Source organism: Tupaia chinensis, unplaced genomic scaffold (assembly GCF_000334495.1).
Source record: "Tupaia chinensis unplaced genomic scaffold, TupChi_1.0 Scaffold146687_1, whole genome shotgun sequence".
Taxonomy (NCBI): Eukaryota; Metazoa; Chordata; class Mammalia; order Scandentia; family Tupaiidae; genus Tupaia; species Tupaia belangeri.
Genome location: NW_006206544.1, coordinates 4,326,590 through 4,342,359, shown reverse-complemented (window position 1 = coordinate 4,342,359; position 15,770 = coordinate 4,326,590). Strand labels below are relative to the sequence as shown.

Genomic DNA, 15,770 nt, shown 5'->3' with positions numbered 1-15,770 from the left:
TATTAGAAGTAGTAGTGGTGGTTTTAAAAACTGTGATATATAGGTTCTTTTTAGAGGTTAGACTTAGGTCGCCCGAGTATATTATGCTGCTTGTTAATATTTTCTGAGCATTTGGCTTGGCCATTTAAGAAAAGGCTTTAAAAAAATAAGGGAAAAGGCTTAGTTAGTGATATAAAGCCCTGTATTTTTCTCCCCTGTAGGTGCCCTAATGTTTGTGGCGTGGATGACTACTGTCAGCACAGGTGTACTGATTGCCCGGTTCTTCAGATCTGTTTGGTCGAAAGCTTTCTTCCTTGGTGAAGCAGCTTGGTTTCAGGTAGGTGGGAGAAAATGTTTAATGCAATTTCCCTATCATTTGAAAATTGCAGCATGAGAACAATACTTTTTTCTGTTTGTTTGTGGTAACAGCTGTTGTAGGGTTGAGAGTCTCTTTCCCATTTATTTTCTAGCCAATCTAGAACAGATACAAGATGCTCAATGAAGATGAAAATAGCTTTATGAATACTCAGACTGGGTTGGAGAATGGGTCAGATTCATGTGTGTCTCTTTGGGACTCCAGCGACCCTCACTTACATGTCTGCTGGTTGGGGGAGATGCTGGAAGAATATTCACCCACTGCATTGAGAAAAGATGGGTCAAAGGAGGCAAGAGAGCAGGAGAAAGAAATGGTGGGTGGACCCTGCTTTCAAAGCAGCAGTCTGTCCTCTGGGTGAAGTACAGTGAATGCACAGGGGTCAAGAGCACCTGTTTCCTTTTGGAGTGGAACGAGAAACCGGAAGTGTTCTTTTCAGGCTGCACCTTCCCATCAGATGGGAAAGCAGTCTCTTTACAAGCAAGCAAGAGTCAATAAGTGCCCTTCAAAACAAAGCAAACAAACCTTAGCTTTCATGAGTTCTGGAGTGTAAATATCCGCATGTGTCTTGGAAGGTCAGTATGTCATGAGTTAGAGTGTACATGCTGGCTTGTAGAAAATAATCTTGCTTACTGGAACACTTTTGTGTTTCAAAAGAATATCCTTGACACTTCATATTCATATACATTTGTAGTTTTCTTAAGGCTTACCTTATCTAGACTCATTTCTCATGGTTGGCTTGCAGGGCCAATCTGTTTTGTTTGTTTTCTCCATGGCAACATCCCTTGCTTCTGTCTGTCTCTGCCTCTTACTATAAGAGCATGAACTTTCTCACTCGCACTTATTTGTACATCCTTTCTTTCTCATTTGCTTATGTAGATATTCCCAACCGGAAGACTGTTTTTCCCTTTATCAATTAAAATCTTCTACATCTTTAAAACCGTGGTGTGTGTGTATGTATCAAGTCACTGCATATCCCACTCTTCCTGAAATCGTCTGCCCCACTTATCCTGGTGTAATCAATAACAATGCCTATTTTCACTCTTCATATTGTCTCGATTTGTACAATGAATTACACATTTCATATATTTTTCTCTTACCTACTCAGTTTTACCCCCAGCTTCTCAGGAGACAGCAATTTCTTTTCCTTGCTACTCATTGCATTTAGTATAGCACTGTGCTTGGTAGGGAAGCTTAATAAATGTCTTTGGAAGCAAATGGAGGGCTTGGCACGTACCTCTCATCTGTGTGTGAAATACCCACTCCTGCTGCTCTGTGCAGGTGAAGTCTTGGCAAATACTTTTGAATGATGAGGATGGCTGCTTAGCGTTTTCTTTCAAGTTCAGTGCTAGATGAAGACTTTTTTTCCTTCTGATCACTAACTGTGACCAGATGTCAGTCGAATGCATACCTTCAGTGAAACTTACCCTCCCACCTTTCCCCACCGTCACATCAACCTCTTTTTTATACATAGCGAGCTGTCTCCTCACTTTGTCACTTCACCCTGCAGGTGCATCGGATGCTCATGTTCACTACATCCGCTCTCACCTGCGTTGCTTTTGTTATGCCTTTCGTATACAGAGGAGGCTGGAGCTGGGTAAGTGTGTCTTAGAAAGTATGTTTTTATGTAAATCCACCTTTGCTATCAAAGCAGATTGCTGCTTCATCCTTAAATGATGGATAAAATGTTATTTCTGTGTGTATACCTCTTTCTTTTTTGAATCATTTTGATGACTATTTCATGTGGTTGGGTAAAGATGCCAGTAGAGAGATTACTTGGTAATGAAATGTATGTTTAAGTTGCATCAAACTTCATATATGCACTATAGCTTCAGTGAGATTTTTTTCACTATAGAACAGTGAAAATTCAGAGAGTGGTATCTAAGGAGCAAGACCATTGAAGTGTGTTTCTTTGACTAGTACTATGCTTACCACAAGCTAATGTAAGTTGCATTCATACCATGTGACTAACTGTGCTCAGTGGTTTACATGTATTATTATTATTATTGTTTTTCATATTTTTTTCCTTTTCTTTTTTTCTTTTTTTTTGGAGATGTTTTTGCTATAGGGTGCATGCACTCGCCAGAAAGAGAGAGACAGAGAGACAGAAAGCTAGAAATCAATCACTCCCTGCGGGGATGGCCACGCTGCAATCCCTTCTTCTCCATTCTTCTCTTGGGATCTTGGGCACGCATGCACACGTGCCCGGTGTGAGTTTAAGCCACTGGGTCTGAGACTCGAACCACGGTTGACTACATAGGAGTCCAGCAACATAACCATTATGCCAACTGCTGGTCCCTGTTTTTCACATTTTTGACATAGGGCAAGTACACTTGCCAGAGAGGGGGGCAGAGAGAGAGAGAGAGAAAGAATGTGAGAAATCCCCCAGGAGGCATGACTGTGCTGTAGTCCCTTCTTCTCCATTTTCCTCTTAGGATTTTGGGTACACACACATGTGCCTGGTGTGTATTTCTTTTTTTTTTTTTTATTTTGGTACAAAAACTTTTTGAAATTCATACATAGTTTTCCCATTACATGTATTTCCATAAGCTTTTTTTTCCTGAAACTTTTTAAAATTAAGTAATTTACATTCATTCCCTAAGCATCATCATAGCATACAAAATGTTATTTCCCATACAGAATATACTGCATAGTGGCTTAATCATGCACGTTATTGTCAATAATTTTCCATTTCTAGTTTCACACACACAAATGTATTTATGTCTTTGGAAGACATATATATATTTCCAGGAGCCATGGAGGAATCTTCTTCTGAAGGCTTGCCCCTTGCCTCTCCTGGATGGGAGGGGGAAAGGGAATTATTAGCAAGATAAAGGAGGGGCTGAAAGCCAAGAGAATACTTTACCTTAAAAATTTTTAAAAAGGAAAAATTACCAAAAAATGAGAAGACAGAGACTGAGGCAGAGAGAGACAGAAACAGAGAGAAGGCTAGAGGGGCTCCCTACCACTCGAGTTTAGGGGCTGGAGGTATCAGTAGAGAATCATTTCTCTTTGTTCCCTGAAATCACTAGTTCTCAGGAGTCATGGAGGAGTCTCCTGCCTGGTGTGTTTTTCAAACCATGGGTCTAAGACTCAAACCTTGGTTTCAGCTATGTGGGATCCAGAGCCTTAACCATGATGCCACCTGCTGGTTCCTACATGTATTATTAACACAGTCTCCCATGAAGTAGATATTGATAATAATCCCTGTGTTACAAATGAAGAACTTGAGGCTTAATCTCAAATGTTTATCTCCAGCCTAGATCTTTATTTCTTCCATGAGTAAGAGAGAAACAGAAAGAGAGAGAAAGAGATAGAGTGCACTCCCAGCAGGGTCTTGATGCCATAGTCCACCCCTGGCTTTATCCAGCTCTAGATCATGGGCACACTTGTGCCTAGTGTATTCACAGAGGTCTCAGGATGCAAACCTGAAACCTTCTCATGTGAATCTGCCTTGCAGAGTGTCATTATTTACTGCTGTGCCATCATCTGGCCCCTATTGATACTTTATTTCAAATATGTTTGTAACCTAACACTTCTCACTGCATCACTGAAGCTACTATGTGGATTTACGCCTCCAGTATCTTTTGTCTGGACTATTGCAGTAGCCACCCAACAGGTCTTTCTACTTCAGTCATTGCTCATGTAGTCCGTTTTCAACAAATTAGGCAGTGTACTTCAAAAAAAAAAAAAAAAAAAAGATAAAAAAAAGTACAAATCACATCATGTCATTCTTGTACCCCCAGTGGGGTTCTTTAATGCTTTTCCGTTTTATTTAGAGTAAAAAGGACCTCCATGATTTGGCTCCCAGTTATTCCCTGAGCTGATCTGCTCCTACACTCCACATGGTGCATCTCATTTCATACTGGCCTGCTTGATTGCTTGATGGTCTGCAATCATGCCAGGCATGCTTTTCTTTTTTCTTTTCTTTCTTCTTCCTTCTTCTTCTTCTTCTTTTTTTTTTTTTTTTTTTTAGTTTTCCTATAGAGCATATATGCTTGTCAGAGAAAGATGAGAGAAAGAGAAAAGCAGAGAGAGAGAGAAAGTAAGGGGGGGGATTGTCTCATTGCAATCTCTTCTTCTGTTGTCCTCATGGGATTCTAGGCACACATGCACATGCACCTGGTTTGTTTTTCAAGTCAGTTATTCTAGGACTTGAACTGCACAGTCCACCATGTAGGATCCAGCCAGTTTATCCACCATGCCACCTAGCCTGACACATGCTCCTGCTTTATAGACTTTACAAAGCTTCTTAGAGAGCCTTACTCTCTATTTATTCTCCCCATCACAATCTTCACCTCATGTCATTTCATGTAATTTACTTATTTACTATTGTTTTCTTTGTATGCCTTCCCACACTAGTATCTAAGCTCTGTAAGAGTGGGGAAATTTACTGGTATGCTCACTGCTGCATTCCGTCCATTCAGGACGGATTCTGGTACCTACTAGGTTCTCAGTAAACAGGTAGTTAATGAAATGAACAAGGCTTATTGAGAATATGTGACATCCCTATGTTTAGAGCCTGTGCTTTGGTTTGACTTTTCCACTTTTATATCATGTCAGAATTTGGTGTCAAAATGTAACATTTCAGAGTTTGGGCTGGTACTAGGAGGGAAAAGCTTGATGAATCATTGATCATAGATATTGCTAAAAAGCTGCCCTGCTGCTTTTTAGGTAGTTTATGAGTTAGTTGACTTACTCTTTTTTAAGGAAATGATGATTTTCTGATATGAATTGAGACATTGGAAACTTATTTTTTCCGGGTGTTTGGGACAAGCTTATTTTGTAACGCTATAGCTTAAAGGTTTTGCAGTTTATGAATAGGGTAGTATAAAGATTAAGGACACTAGTCTACAGCTGGACTACTTGGATTGACATCCTGATATCACTACTTACTAGTTGGGACACCTTTGGCAATTTACTTAACTTTCCTACCCTTCAGTTTACTCGTCTGTAAAGTGGAGGTTGCTAGCAGGTGGCATAATGGTTACATTGCTGAACTCCCATGTAGTCGACTGTACTTTAAATTCCAGACCTGGTGACTTAAAACTCATACTAGGTGCTTCTGTGTGCATGTTGAACATCCTGAGAGGAGAATAGAAGAAAAGAGATTATGGTGTGGCCATCCCCCAGAGGGTGATTTCTTGCTTTCTGTCTGTCTCTCCAATGAGTGCACGTGCCCTATAGCAGAAAAACCCCAACTGTCTTAAAAAAAAGAGGAGGTTGTATAGTATTTATCTCATTGGTTTTCCTTGAGGACTGGGAGTTCTTTTTTTTTTTTTTTTTTTAGAGATTTGGCTATAGGGCACTTGTGCTTGCCAGAAAGAGAGACAGAGAGACAGAAATCGAGAAATCAACTCCCAGGGAGGATGGCCACGCCACAATCCCTTCTCCTCCATTCTCCTCTCGGGATCTTGGGCACGCACGTACACATGCCTGGCATGAGTTTAAGCCACCAGGTCTGGGACTCGAACCGTGGTTGACTACATGGGAGTCCAGCGACATAGCCATTACGCCAACTGCTGGTCCCTGAGGACTAGGAGTTAATTAACTGGGATCACTTAGTATAGTTTCCAGTACATTCTAAGCATATACAATAATTTTGTTCTTGTTGCTGTTATTGTTTTTGTTTTTTTTTAAGTTAGGTAGAAGACTTTATACTTTCATAGTCTTATTTATAATTTTATTTATATATATTTGAATCCATGGCTTGAAAGTGTTTTTATATTGTCCTTTTGCCAGCCTTTAGTTTCTATTTATAGAGACTTCCTATTAGGGCCAGCAGGTGGTGTGGTGGTTGAGGGGCTGTACTCCCACATGACTGACTGTGGTTCAAGTTCTGCCAGGTTGCTTTCTCACTTTCCCTCTGTCCTCCTCTCTCTCTCTGGTGAGTGCATGCATCCTACAGCAAATTAAATAAATATAATTAAGTAAGTATTAAAAAAATCTTACTGTCATGGCTTAGCAATCACTGGTCCTTATTCTAGGACACAGTTTTATAGCCTACCTAAGCATGGGAGTCAGTGATGGCAGAAGATAATATCCCTCAGTCTAAACACGTCTTTGGTTAGAGCATCTTCTCAGTCCTTCTTCTACATGTTTAAGTGAAACCATTGTACAAAGTGGTCTAATCCAGCTGTTCGCTATTTTGAGCAAGTGTACAACATCACCAAGGCGGGAATGTAGCAGAAACTGTTGAGATCTGTGTCAATGTTTTTTCTCAAGTTAGAGCTTCATTATTAACAGAGGAGATAAGCTTTCTAATACGGTGGCTATAGAGATTATTCACTTAATCAACAGACTTTTATTGAGTGACTAAGGCTTTGTTAAGCTCTGGGGATGCAGAGAATATTATAGAACACACAGTGTCGGGAAACACAGGTCTAAACAGATCATCACAATACATTGGCGTGATTGCTTTTGACATGTGGACAGTAACTAGGCCTAATTGGGCTGGAGATGGCTGCTCTAGTGTCAGTGGTCAACTAATATCTTGGTGGGGAGGGGCAGTGTTCTATGCATGGAGTCCACCACAATCATTTATGTGCGGTGTGGACTTTGGCATGGTACTTCATATATCTGAGCCTTAGTTTCTTCATCTCTCACATTGGGATATTGATACTCAATTGTCAAGCATTGTAGCGAGAATTAGAGATAATGTGGGTAACATGTGTTTGGTGCAGAGTGTTCATTCAGTGAACGTTGTGTGTTGTCATCGATATTATCATCATCATGGAATGTTTAAAACACTTAAGAAAACATCTGTATGTATTATTATTAACTTAAAATTTTAAAAAGAATTATTTATTTAATTTATTTTGAATTTGACCAGAAAGAGAGAAGGAGAAGGAGAAGTGAGAAAGCAAGCTGCCAGGTCCAGTACTTGAACTGTCATCAGCCATGTGGGTGTCTGGCACCTTAACCACTATGCCGCCTGCCAGCCCCATTGATTTTATTTTATTTTATTTTATTTTTGGAGAGATTTTTGCTATAGGGCGTGTGCGCTCGCCAGACAAACAGAGAGAGACATAGAGACAGAAAGCGAGAAATCACCCCCCAGGGGGGATGGTCACGCCACAATCCCTTCTCCTTCATTCTCCTCTCGGGATCTTGGGCACGCACGCACACGTGCCCGGCGTGAGTTTTAAGCCACCGGGTCCGGGACGCGAACTGCAGTCGACTACGTGGGAGTCCAGCGACATAGCCATTATGCTAAATGCTGGTTCTCGCCCCATTGATTTTAAATTTATTTATTTATTTCTTGACAGGGAGAGAGAGACAGGTACCCTTGACAGGGTCTTCCCATGCTGGAATCCTCCCCCAGCCTTCCAGCCAGACAGGATCATATGTGCGCCCGCAGGTGCACTTGGAGTGCTCTGGTCAACCCAAGATCGGAACTAGTGTCTTTTCATATGACTACAGCTCTGTACAGGGCACCCACCACCTGCGCCACTGCATCATTTTTGTGTATAATTTTTAATTTGAGGATTTAAATTGATGATACAGGGACTAGACAGTGGTACAGCCGTAAAATGCTATGCTCTGCAGGGCTGACCCTGGTGGGCAGGTTACCAGTTTGCATACAGAGACCTCCCTGAGTCCCCTGGGCATGTGTGTGTCCCTGATCTGGGGCTGGCTGAAACTAGGGGTGGATTGAAATGTCGAGACCCTGTTAGGGATGCTGTCTCTTTCTCTTGTTTCTAGAATAAATAAAATAACTTAAAAATACTTTAAAAATCAATGACAGAGATTGAAACCATGAAAGTGACATAACTTTGTTTAGCATGCAGGTTATCACCCCTACCTTGGTTGCATAGTGATGACTATTGCAGTTCTTCAGCCTTTTCTGGCAGCCTTCAGGCCACCTATACATGACCCAAGGTATTTCGAGCTTTTATCTATAAATGCTTTTACTGTGGATATCATTAGTTGGCAGACTAACCCTTTTTCAAGTGGAAACATTTTGCACTTTGTAAAATTCAGTGATAAATTGTCTTTACTTTGAAAGTCTTTAAAATATATTTCAGATATCTAATTCCCAGGCAGTAAGGGAAATTACATCCTTTTTCTCTTGGGAATTAATTGTAGTTCCATCACTTTTAAGATTGGTGACTGGTTCTTTATTTTGGTAGGAGGCAAATGTTTAACTGGACTCACTGGAGTATGGGAACAGCTGCTAGAATAATAGCAGGTAAGTAATTGTGATGCCACTTATTCATATATAATTGCTGGTTGTTTATATTGCAAGTTGTAATTTGGCTTAAATGATTTTTAGATGCATTAGTAATTGGAGTAATTGGTTGTTGAGGAGAAATCAGCCTTAAACATTGAAATCCAGAAAGTAATTTCTAGAGGTAACTATTTAAGTCATTATTTCGGTTCAGGTTTAAGGCTTTTAAAATGACTTTAAACTCCTTTTAAAATTTTTTTTTTTTTCAGCATTTGTCTTAGCCGGCAGAATAAGCTATGCTGACAGCCAGATATTTGTGCAGCTCAAGTTGGGGTCATTTTTGAGCTGGGTTGAGGTGGGCTGTTGGGCCCAAGCTCTCCATCTCCAGATCTTAAGTATTAATTTTATTCATCTCAGAAACTCTCTTTTAGTATATTCTTATACACTAAATTATACTTGATAGAATACACATATACCCATACAATGATCTCTCTATGGGGACTACATAAATATGTATGTATATGTATTTATCTATATATACATAATATTTACGTTTATTTTATACTCAGTGGCAGCCATGTTCCTGGGAATGGATTTACCAGGACTGAATCTTCCTTATCCACGGAAAACCTATGCCATGATTGGATTTGTAGCCTGGCATGTTGGGACTGAAATTATTTTGGAGATACATGCTTACCGACTCTCTCGAAAAGGTAACGAACATGCTTGAAAAGCCATTTTAGGTTGAATCACCTTGGTGATATACAGATTGAATATTCCTAATGTGAAAATTAGAAATGGTCCCAAATCCAAAACTTTGAATGCTAACATGATATTACAAATGAAAAATTCTACACCTCACCTCATGTGACAGGTCGTAGTTTAAAACACTGCAGCACAAATGTATATTATATCACCTTTGGGCTATGTGTCTAAGGTATATACAAAACATAAATGAATTTTGTCTTTAGACTTGGGTCCCATCCCCAAGATATCTCATTATGTATATGGAAATATTCTAAAATCTGAAAAAAATCTGTAACACATCTGTTCCCAAGCATTTCAAAGAAGGAGTATTCAACCTGTAATTCATTTTTTTTAATCTTTTTTATTTGTTTGTTTATTTATTTATTTATTTTTGGAGAGATTTTTTTTTTTGCTATAGGGCGCGTGCGCTCGCCAGACAGAGAGAGACATAGAGACAGAAAGAGAGAAATCACCCCCCCCCCAGGGGGGGTGGTCATGCCGCAATCCCTTCTCCTCCATTCTCCTCTTGGTATCTTGGGCACGCACGCACACACGCCCGGCATGAGTTTTAAGACACCGGGTCTGGGATGCGAACCACGGTCGACTACATGGGAGTCCAGTGACATAGCCATTACGCTAACTGCAACTGCTGGTTCCCTGTAATTCATTTTTTTTATTTTTTTGGAGAGATTTTCACTGTAGGGCGCGTGCGCTCGCCAGACAGACAGAGAGAGACATAGAGACAGAAAGCGAGAAATCACCCCCCGGGGGGATGGTCACGCCGCAGTCCCTTCTCCTCCATTCTCCTCCCGGGATCTTGGGCACGTACGCACACGCGCCCGGCGTGAGTTTTAAGCCACCGGGTCCAGGACGTGAACCGTGGTCGACTACGTGGGAGTCCAGTGACATAGCCATTACGCTAACTGCTGGTTCCCTGTAATTCATTTTTGATAGTAATAGTTAAGTATTACATGGTAGCTCATTAAAAACTTCTATTGTGATTACTCAGCCAATGACAGAAATTGTGAAATTTTCTGCCTTCAATTTTACATTCATTAGTATTAGAATTTGTAAGTAAAATAAGAGAGAAAGATTTTGGGTTTTAGGGAAGAATCTTCTTTACTGTCTTCATTTACTTTGCATGGTCTAATTTGGAGCTAATACACACTGGGAACTTTGAAAGCTTGATGCTGAGGGGATTCTGGGGTGGCAGAAGAGACCCCTAAAGTCAACAAAGCTGCAGACACATTTTTTTTTTCCTTTTTTTTTTTTTTGAGCAGCCCAACATTTAGAAGGAGGTATTTCTTTTTATTTTTTCTTTTTCTTTTTTTTTGGAGAGGTTTTTGCTCTAGGGCACATGTGCTCACTAGAAAGACAGAGAGAGACAGAGAAACAGAAAGCGAGAAATCACCCTTCAGGGGTGATGGCCATGCCACATCCCTTCTCTTCCATTCTCTTCTCGGGATCTTGGGCACGCATGCACACACAGCTGGCGTGAGTTTAAGCCACCAGGTGCAGGACTCGAACCGCGGTCGACTACAGGGGAGTCCAGCGACATAGCCATTATGCCAACTGCTGGTCCCGCTACAGACAACTTTTAACCACTTGGCAAACTCTGTGTGCTGTCACTGAGGTACTTCCCTGTGCTGGGCATGCTTTGGGTTGCCATGTACATAAATGTGTAGTTAGTTGGCAAACCATTAGGTTGTCAGGAAAGTCATGACCTATTTTTTCTATGCAAAAATTCATGACTTTCCTAATGACCCACTAGATAGGAAAGACTTACTTTGTCTCTAGTGCAAGTTCTGTTTTGGTTGTAGTACCAGGCAGGGTCAAGGTACCTATAGCCACAATTAGGAGTGGAGAAATTAATAGAGAGCAGTTTAAGCTAGTTTGGATTCTGGGCTAAGCATGTTCTGTGTAGTTCTTGGCTCCCCAAATAAGTGAAGGTAGCCTTCTTAAAACACAAATTCTTTGTTGTCTAGTGTACATGTTGTGAATCTAGGGGTTTGGGGGACTTTTGGGAGCTGACTTGTGAAGATCTGTCCTGCCACTTTTGTTTCATAAGAGGGTTTCATACATGGGACTTTTGGTAACCACTGAAGTATGGTTTATTGTTTTAAAATACATATGTGCTCAAAACTTGGATTGTTGTCATATGTTAATTAGCTTGACTTGCCCTTCCACAATGTGTACATATATTAAAATGTCATATGGTACACTATACGTGTATGAAATTATTTATATATAAAAACCCCAAACCAAGATGTTCAGATTATTAGGACTTTGATGTGGTGTTTACTGATGAGAAGAGGGCATATTTTAAGTCCTTTGAAAAATGTGTGTTATGGCCACACTTTTACCCACTTTGTCCAAATTTGTAAGAGCTTTAAGTGTCTAGCAGCTTGAAATAGGAAAATTTACATCATGAAAACTGGTGAACAGTAAAATGAGGACTTTTTGTTTTAGAAAGTTTACTTACATAACACTATCCTTATAAACCTGTGCTCTTCTTGACAGTTGAAATATTGGATGATGTTAGAATTCAGATCCTTCAGTCATTTACTACGGCAGAAGCAGAGGTAAGCTTTCTTTTCTTGTTTATTGACAAAAAGCTTAATGACAGTACTTGCTTTTATATCTCTATTTTTCTTCCAGGGTCATGCTTTTAAAAAGGCAGTGTTGGCAATTTATGTCTGTGGAAATGTGACTTTTCTCATCATATTCTTATCTGCAATCAACCATCTATGAGCAAGTGAAATCTTGGGCTGTCGTAGGCCATGGGATAATTATCATCAAACCAAAGAAACTTGAAGCCTGTACTGACTGCCTGGGGTATATTTATGAATTCTAATTTGAAAGGCCAGGATCATGTCTATAGAGGAATTATGAAATCTGGTTTTTAAAAGAGATGAACATTCAAGAGGGTCATATGGATTATAAACTCACATCAAGCCCTTGTGCGTTATTCTCAGTTTTAAAGGGAAGGTTGTACTTGAAGAGAAATGCCAAGATTTTAAGAATTCTAGCATTGAAAAAAATAAATAAGAATGATTTGGAAAAGCAAAACAGAGGTCACTGAGGTAAAAAGGAAGTTGTATTAAGATAAATAAATTTTGGACTTCAAAGGTGCTGTGGTATTTAAAAAAAAAAGTTTTTTTCCCTTGTGGTTTGTCTGAATGGTCTCTGTACTTTTTTTTTTTTAAATAGAAACTATGTTTTTCAGTCCATTTTTGAATATGGCCTTTTCTTAATTTTTTTACTTCCCTGTTAAAAGTGGAAGTGGGGCTGACCCCATGGTAGGTTTTATTAACCTTTAAATATATTATGAGTATTGTAACGTCTTTCTTTGCAATGAAATGCAAGTATGCATCTTCTAATTAAAGATTCTCTTTATATATCCAGCTACAGAAATGAAATGACATTTTGCCCATTTATTGTTTTAATTATAAAGTTTAAGTCCTTATAGCCTTTAGACATTGTAGATTTACATTTCAAAGGTGATAAAACTCACCCTGTGAACATTTTTAACAGTTAAACAGCTATTTTCTTTCATTGTGTAAATAAAATGTGTGCTTCTGTTTTGTTAGAAGTTCCTGATAGTCTAATAAATCAGAATAGTCAGTATTTTCCTTTCTATTCAAATAATCCTCTATTTTATGACGAGGTGTCTTATATGCTATGGGGACATTAAGCCAGTGGGTGGCGCTATCATACCGAGGTACTGCTTCGTTCCTGTTTTCCCTGTGTGGTGCTTTTCCTTAAATTCCACCAACTCTTAATCTTTTTCGAAACATTTCTTCTTCTTCTTTTTAATGTGTGTGTGTCATATTTATGGGTTAGAAACTCACATTAGGGGCCAACATTATTTTCTAGCTTTTTTTCCCCCTGTTGATTATATAGTTCCGGTTACATTTCCCTGATTCTGTGACAAATGAATACAGCTATCTTAGGGAAAGGAAATAAACAAAGCTTGGTGTTTGGAAAATAAAACAGGGAGTCATACTTTTCTTATTTAGGTGTTGTTTTTGATGACGTTACAGATTCTGCTGGGCTCTACAACCTCCTTTCTAGCTGGTGTAGATGATAGCCCCAACTGTGTATCCTTTTACTGTTTAAAATGATATGGAAGTTGTTTGTTTTTGTTCCTTAAACAGGTGCTTATCATAAGTAGCTTTGGGATTTAGATGTGAACTCTGTGTTCATGTTCTTGAAGATGCCTTGCTACTAACAGCCTGAACTTTTCTTTTGAAGATCTTAAAAAAAAATTTAGTATAGCAAGTTAAATGTCTGCTGAGATGTCTTCCTCCAACTTTCCATTATCGGGAGTTTAAAGGTTAATGAATTTCTCTGTTTTATTCCATATCTGACAAGAAAAAAAAAAACTTTAGGGGAAAGATGAGACTATGTGTGTTTGGCTTTCAACGATGTGAGCTTGCTGGATTTTCAGTGCTAAGATATTTTAACTTTTCAGTTTCACTGATTCAGTTGTTTTTGCTACTTTGATACTTCATTAACTGACATACAGAGTTGCTCAAAGAAGTCTTTGTCATTTACTCTTTTGTTTTTCATTTAAAATGTCTTTCTTTCATGATAGAGACGGAGAGAGAAGAGAAAGACAAGCACCCTCGCAGGGTCCCATGCCTCAGTCCCTCCCCAGCCTTTCCTTTCAGCCCTGATTACAAATGTGCAGGTCCCTGGAACGTTTGGGTAACCAAACCCATAATCTTCCATATGGATCCAGCGTCACTGAGCAGCGTGTTACCATCGTGCCACCGGCTGGCCCTGTCATTTAATCTTAATAAACCAAATCTTTCATGAAGACCAAATTATGATTCTTTTGCTTAGGAGTGGCTGGTATCCACAAGTTGCAAATGCCTATTCTTCATTTCTGTCAGTTTTCTTCTTGCTTTTATAATAAAGAATCTGTGTAGATTTTTAAAAAAAGTATTTCTTTTGATAGGAATTATTGTTAAAGTAAATGCCTTATCTTTAGCAAAGTAGTGAGCAAAATCCTGTTTTCTTCTTAAAGAAGGGATGCCCTATAAAATTAAAGATGAGTATGAGCATGCATTTCAAAAAAAAATGAAATAAATTCTGGAAAAATGATATTTGGGGCAGAATTCATAACTGAGGCTATTTTAATTTTTATTATTTTAATTTTATTATTTTCTGGTTTATGAAAATCCATCTTAAAGGGCATGTCTTTTTGAATAAATGAATCCAGTTAGCTTTGGTGCTTATTTGTTTTTTTCCTCAGGAATTTTGGCTCTAATGGTGCTAATTGACACCTCATCCCTTTCACATCCTGCTCCAGTCCAGGATCCAGTCAGAAAGGACAAAGGTAGCACATGCCAACCAGGAAGCTCCAGGGGGCACAGGTAGCTTTTGGCTGAAATTCTATTTATCTGTGTATTCTGCTGAGGAAGGAAAAAGAAAAAGAACAAAGGTCTTTGTTTAAGATAATCCATTATAGATGGTAATGAAAGAAAAGATTCTTCTAAATTATTTTCAAATGACAGATTAGGATACTCACTGTTCCTCTTCATATCCTGCTGTGTTCTTCCTTGCCCAACCCCCACCAAACTCGTCTCTGCATCCAGGTCACTGATAGTCTCCTGGTTGGCATACCTTTTCTGTTCCTCTCTTCCTAGCAGAAGCTGGTTTATCACATTCTGACTCCAGCTCTTTCTTTTCCTTGGAGTCTTTCCTGACTCTATCCAACCTGGGTCTCTTCTTCACCTGGCCACCCTTACAAAAGTGGTGATGGTATGAGAGGCAGCTGATCTTGTAAATGAAAAAGGTCTGGGGGTGCCAGCAAGTTGCATGGTGGTTAAGGTGCTGGACTCCCACAGGGTCGACTGTGGTTTGAGTCCCAGACCCACTGACTTGAAAATCACGCTGGGTGCATGTGCATGCATGCCCAACATTCTGAGAGTAAAATGGAGGAGAAGGGATTGCAGTGTGGTCATCCCCTGGGGGTGGTGGTGGTGGTGGTGGTGATTTTTCACTTTCAGTTTCTCTCTCTCTCTCTCTTCCAGTCACTGCATGTGCCCTATGGCAAAAACCTTAAAAAAAAAAAAAGATCTGGAGTTGGAAGGCCTAAGTATGTGGGCTTACTTGTTGATTTGCAAGGTGTCCTTGGGCAAGTTACTTGTCTTGTCTCAGTCTCATTCCTTCATCTGCAAAGTTCCTCTCAGCAATTGTGAGACAGGAGAAAGTGGTAACAGCAAAGTTCTTGCTTTGAACATGTTGATATCTTTTCAGTTGATTACTATGCTGAATTTTAATACTTATTTCATGTAAAATGTGTACTTTTTATTTTATAAAAAATATTTGATATTTATCTAAAAAACATTATGTTAATGAGATAAGCCAGCGACAAAGGATAACAATTATATGATTCCACCTATATGAAATATCCAAAATCAAGTCCATAGAAAAGAAAGCAGACTGCAGGAACTGGGCTGGGGTGAGGGAGCAAAGAAGAATGGGGAGTAA

At 39.4% G+C, this 15,770-nt stretch overlaps 1 protein-coding gene across 1 annotated transcript in view; it reads left to right on the top strand.

Annotated features, from left to right (window-relative positions):
• Positions 1-15,181, top strand: part of FRRS1 (ferric chelate reductase 1) — a 48,463-nt gene extending 33,282 nt beyond the window's left edge. Inside the window, exons 10-16 of the mRNA XM_006169020.3 lie at positions 201-316; positions 1,863-1,949; positions 8,136-8,233; positions 8,485-8,543; positions 9,092-9,235; positions 11,790-11,851; positions 11,928-15,181. Of these exons, the coding sequence (XP_006169082.1) occupies positions 201-316; positions 1,863-1,949; positions 8,136-8,233; positions 8,485-8,543; positions 9,092-9,235; positions 11,790-11,851; positions 11,928-12,020 (659 nt within the window). The 3' untranslated portion in view covers positions 12,021-15,181. The remainder of the gene's footprint in view (positions 1-200; positions 317-1,862; positions 1,950-8,135; positions 8,234-8,484; positions 8,544-9,091; positions 9,236-11,789; positions 11,852-11,927) is intronic.
• The last annotated feature ends 589 nt before the right edge of the window (positions 15,182-15,770 follow it).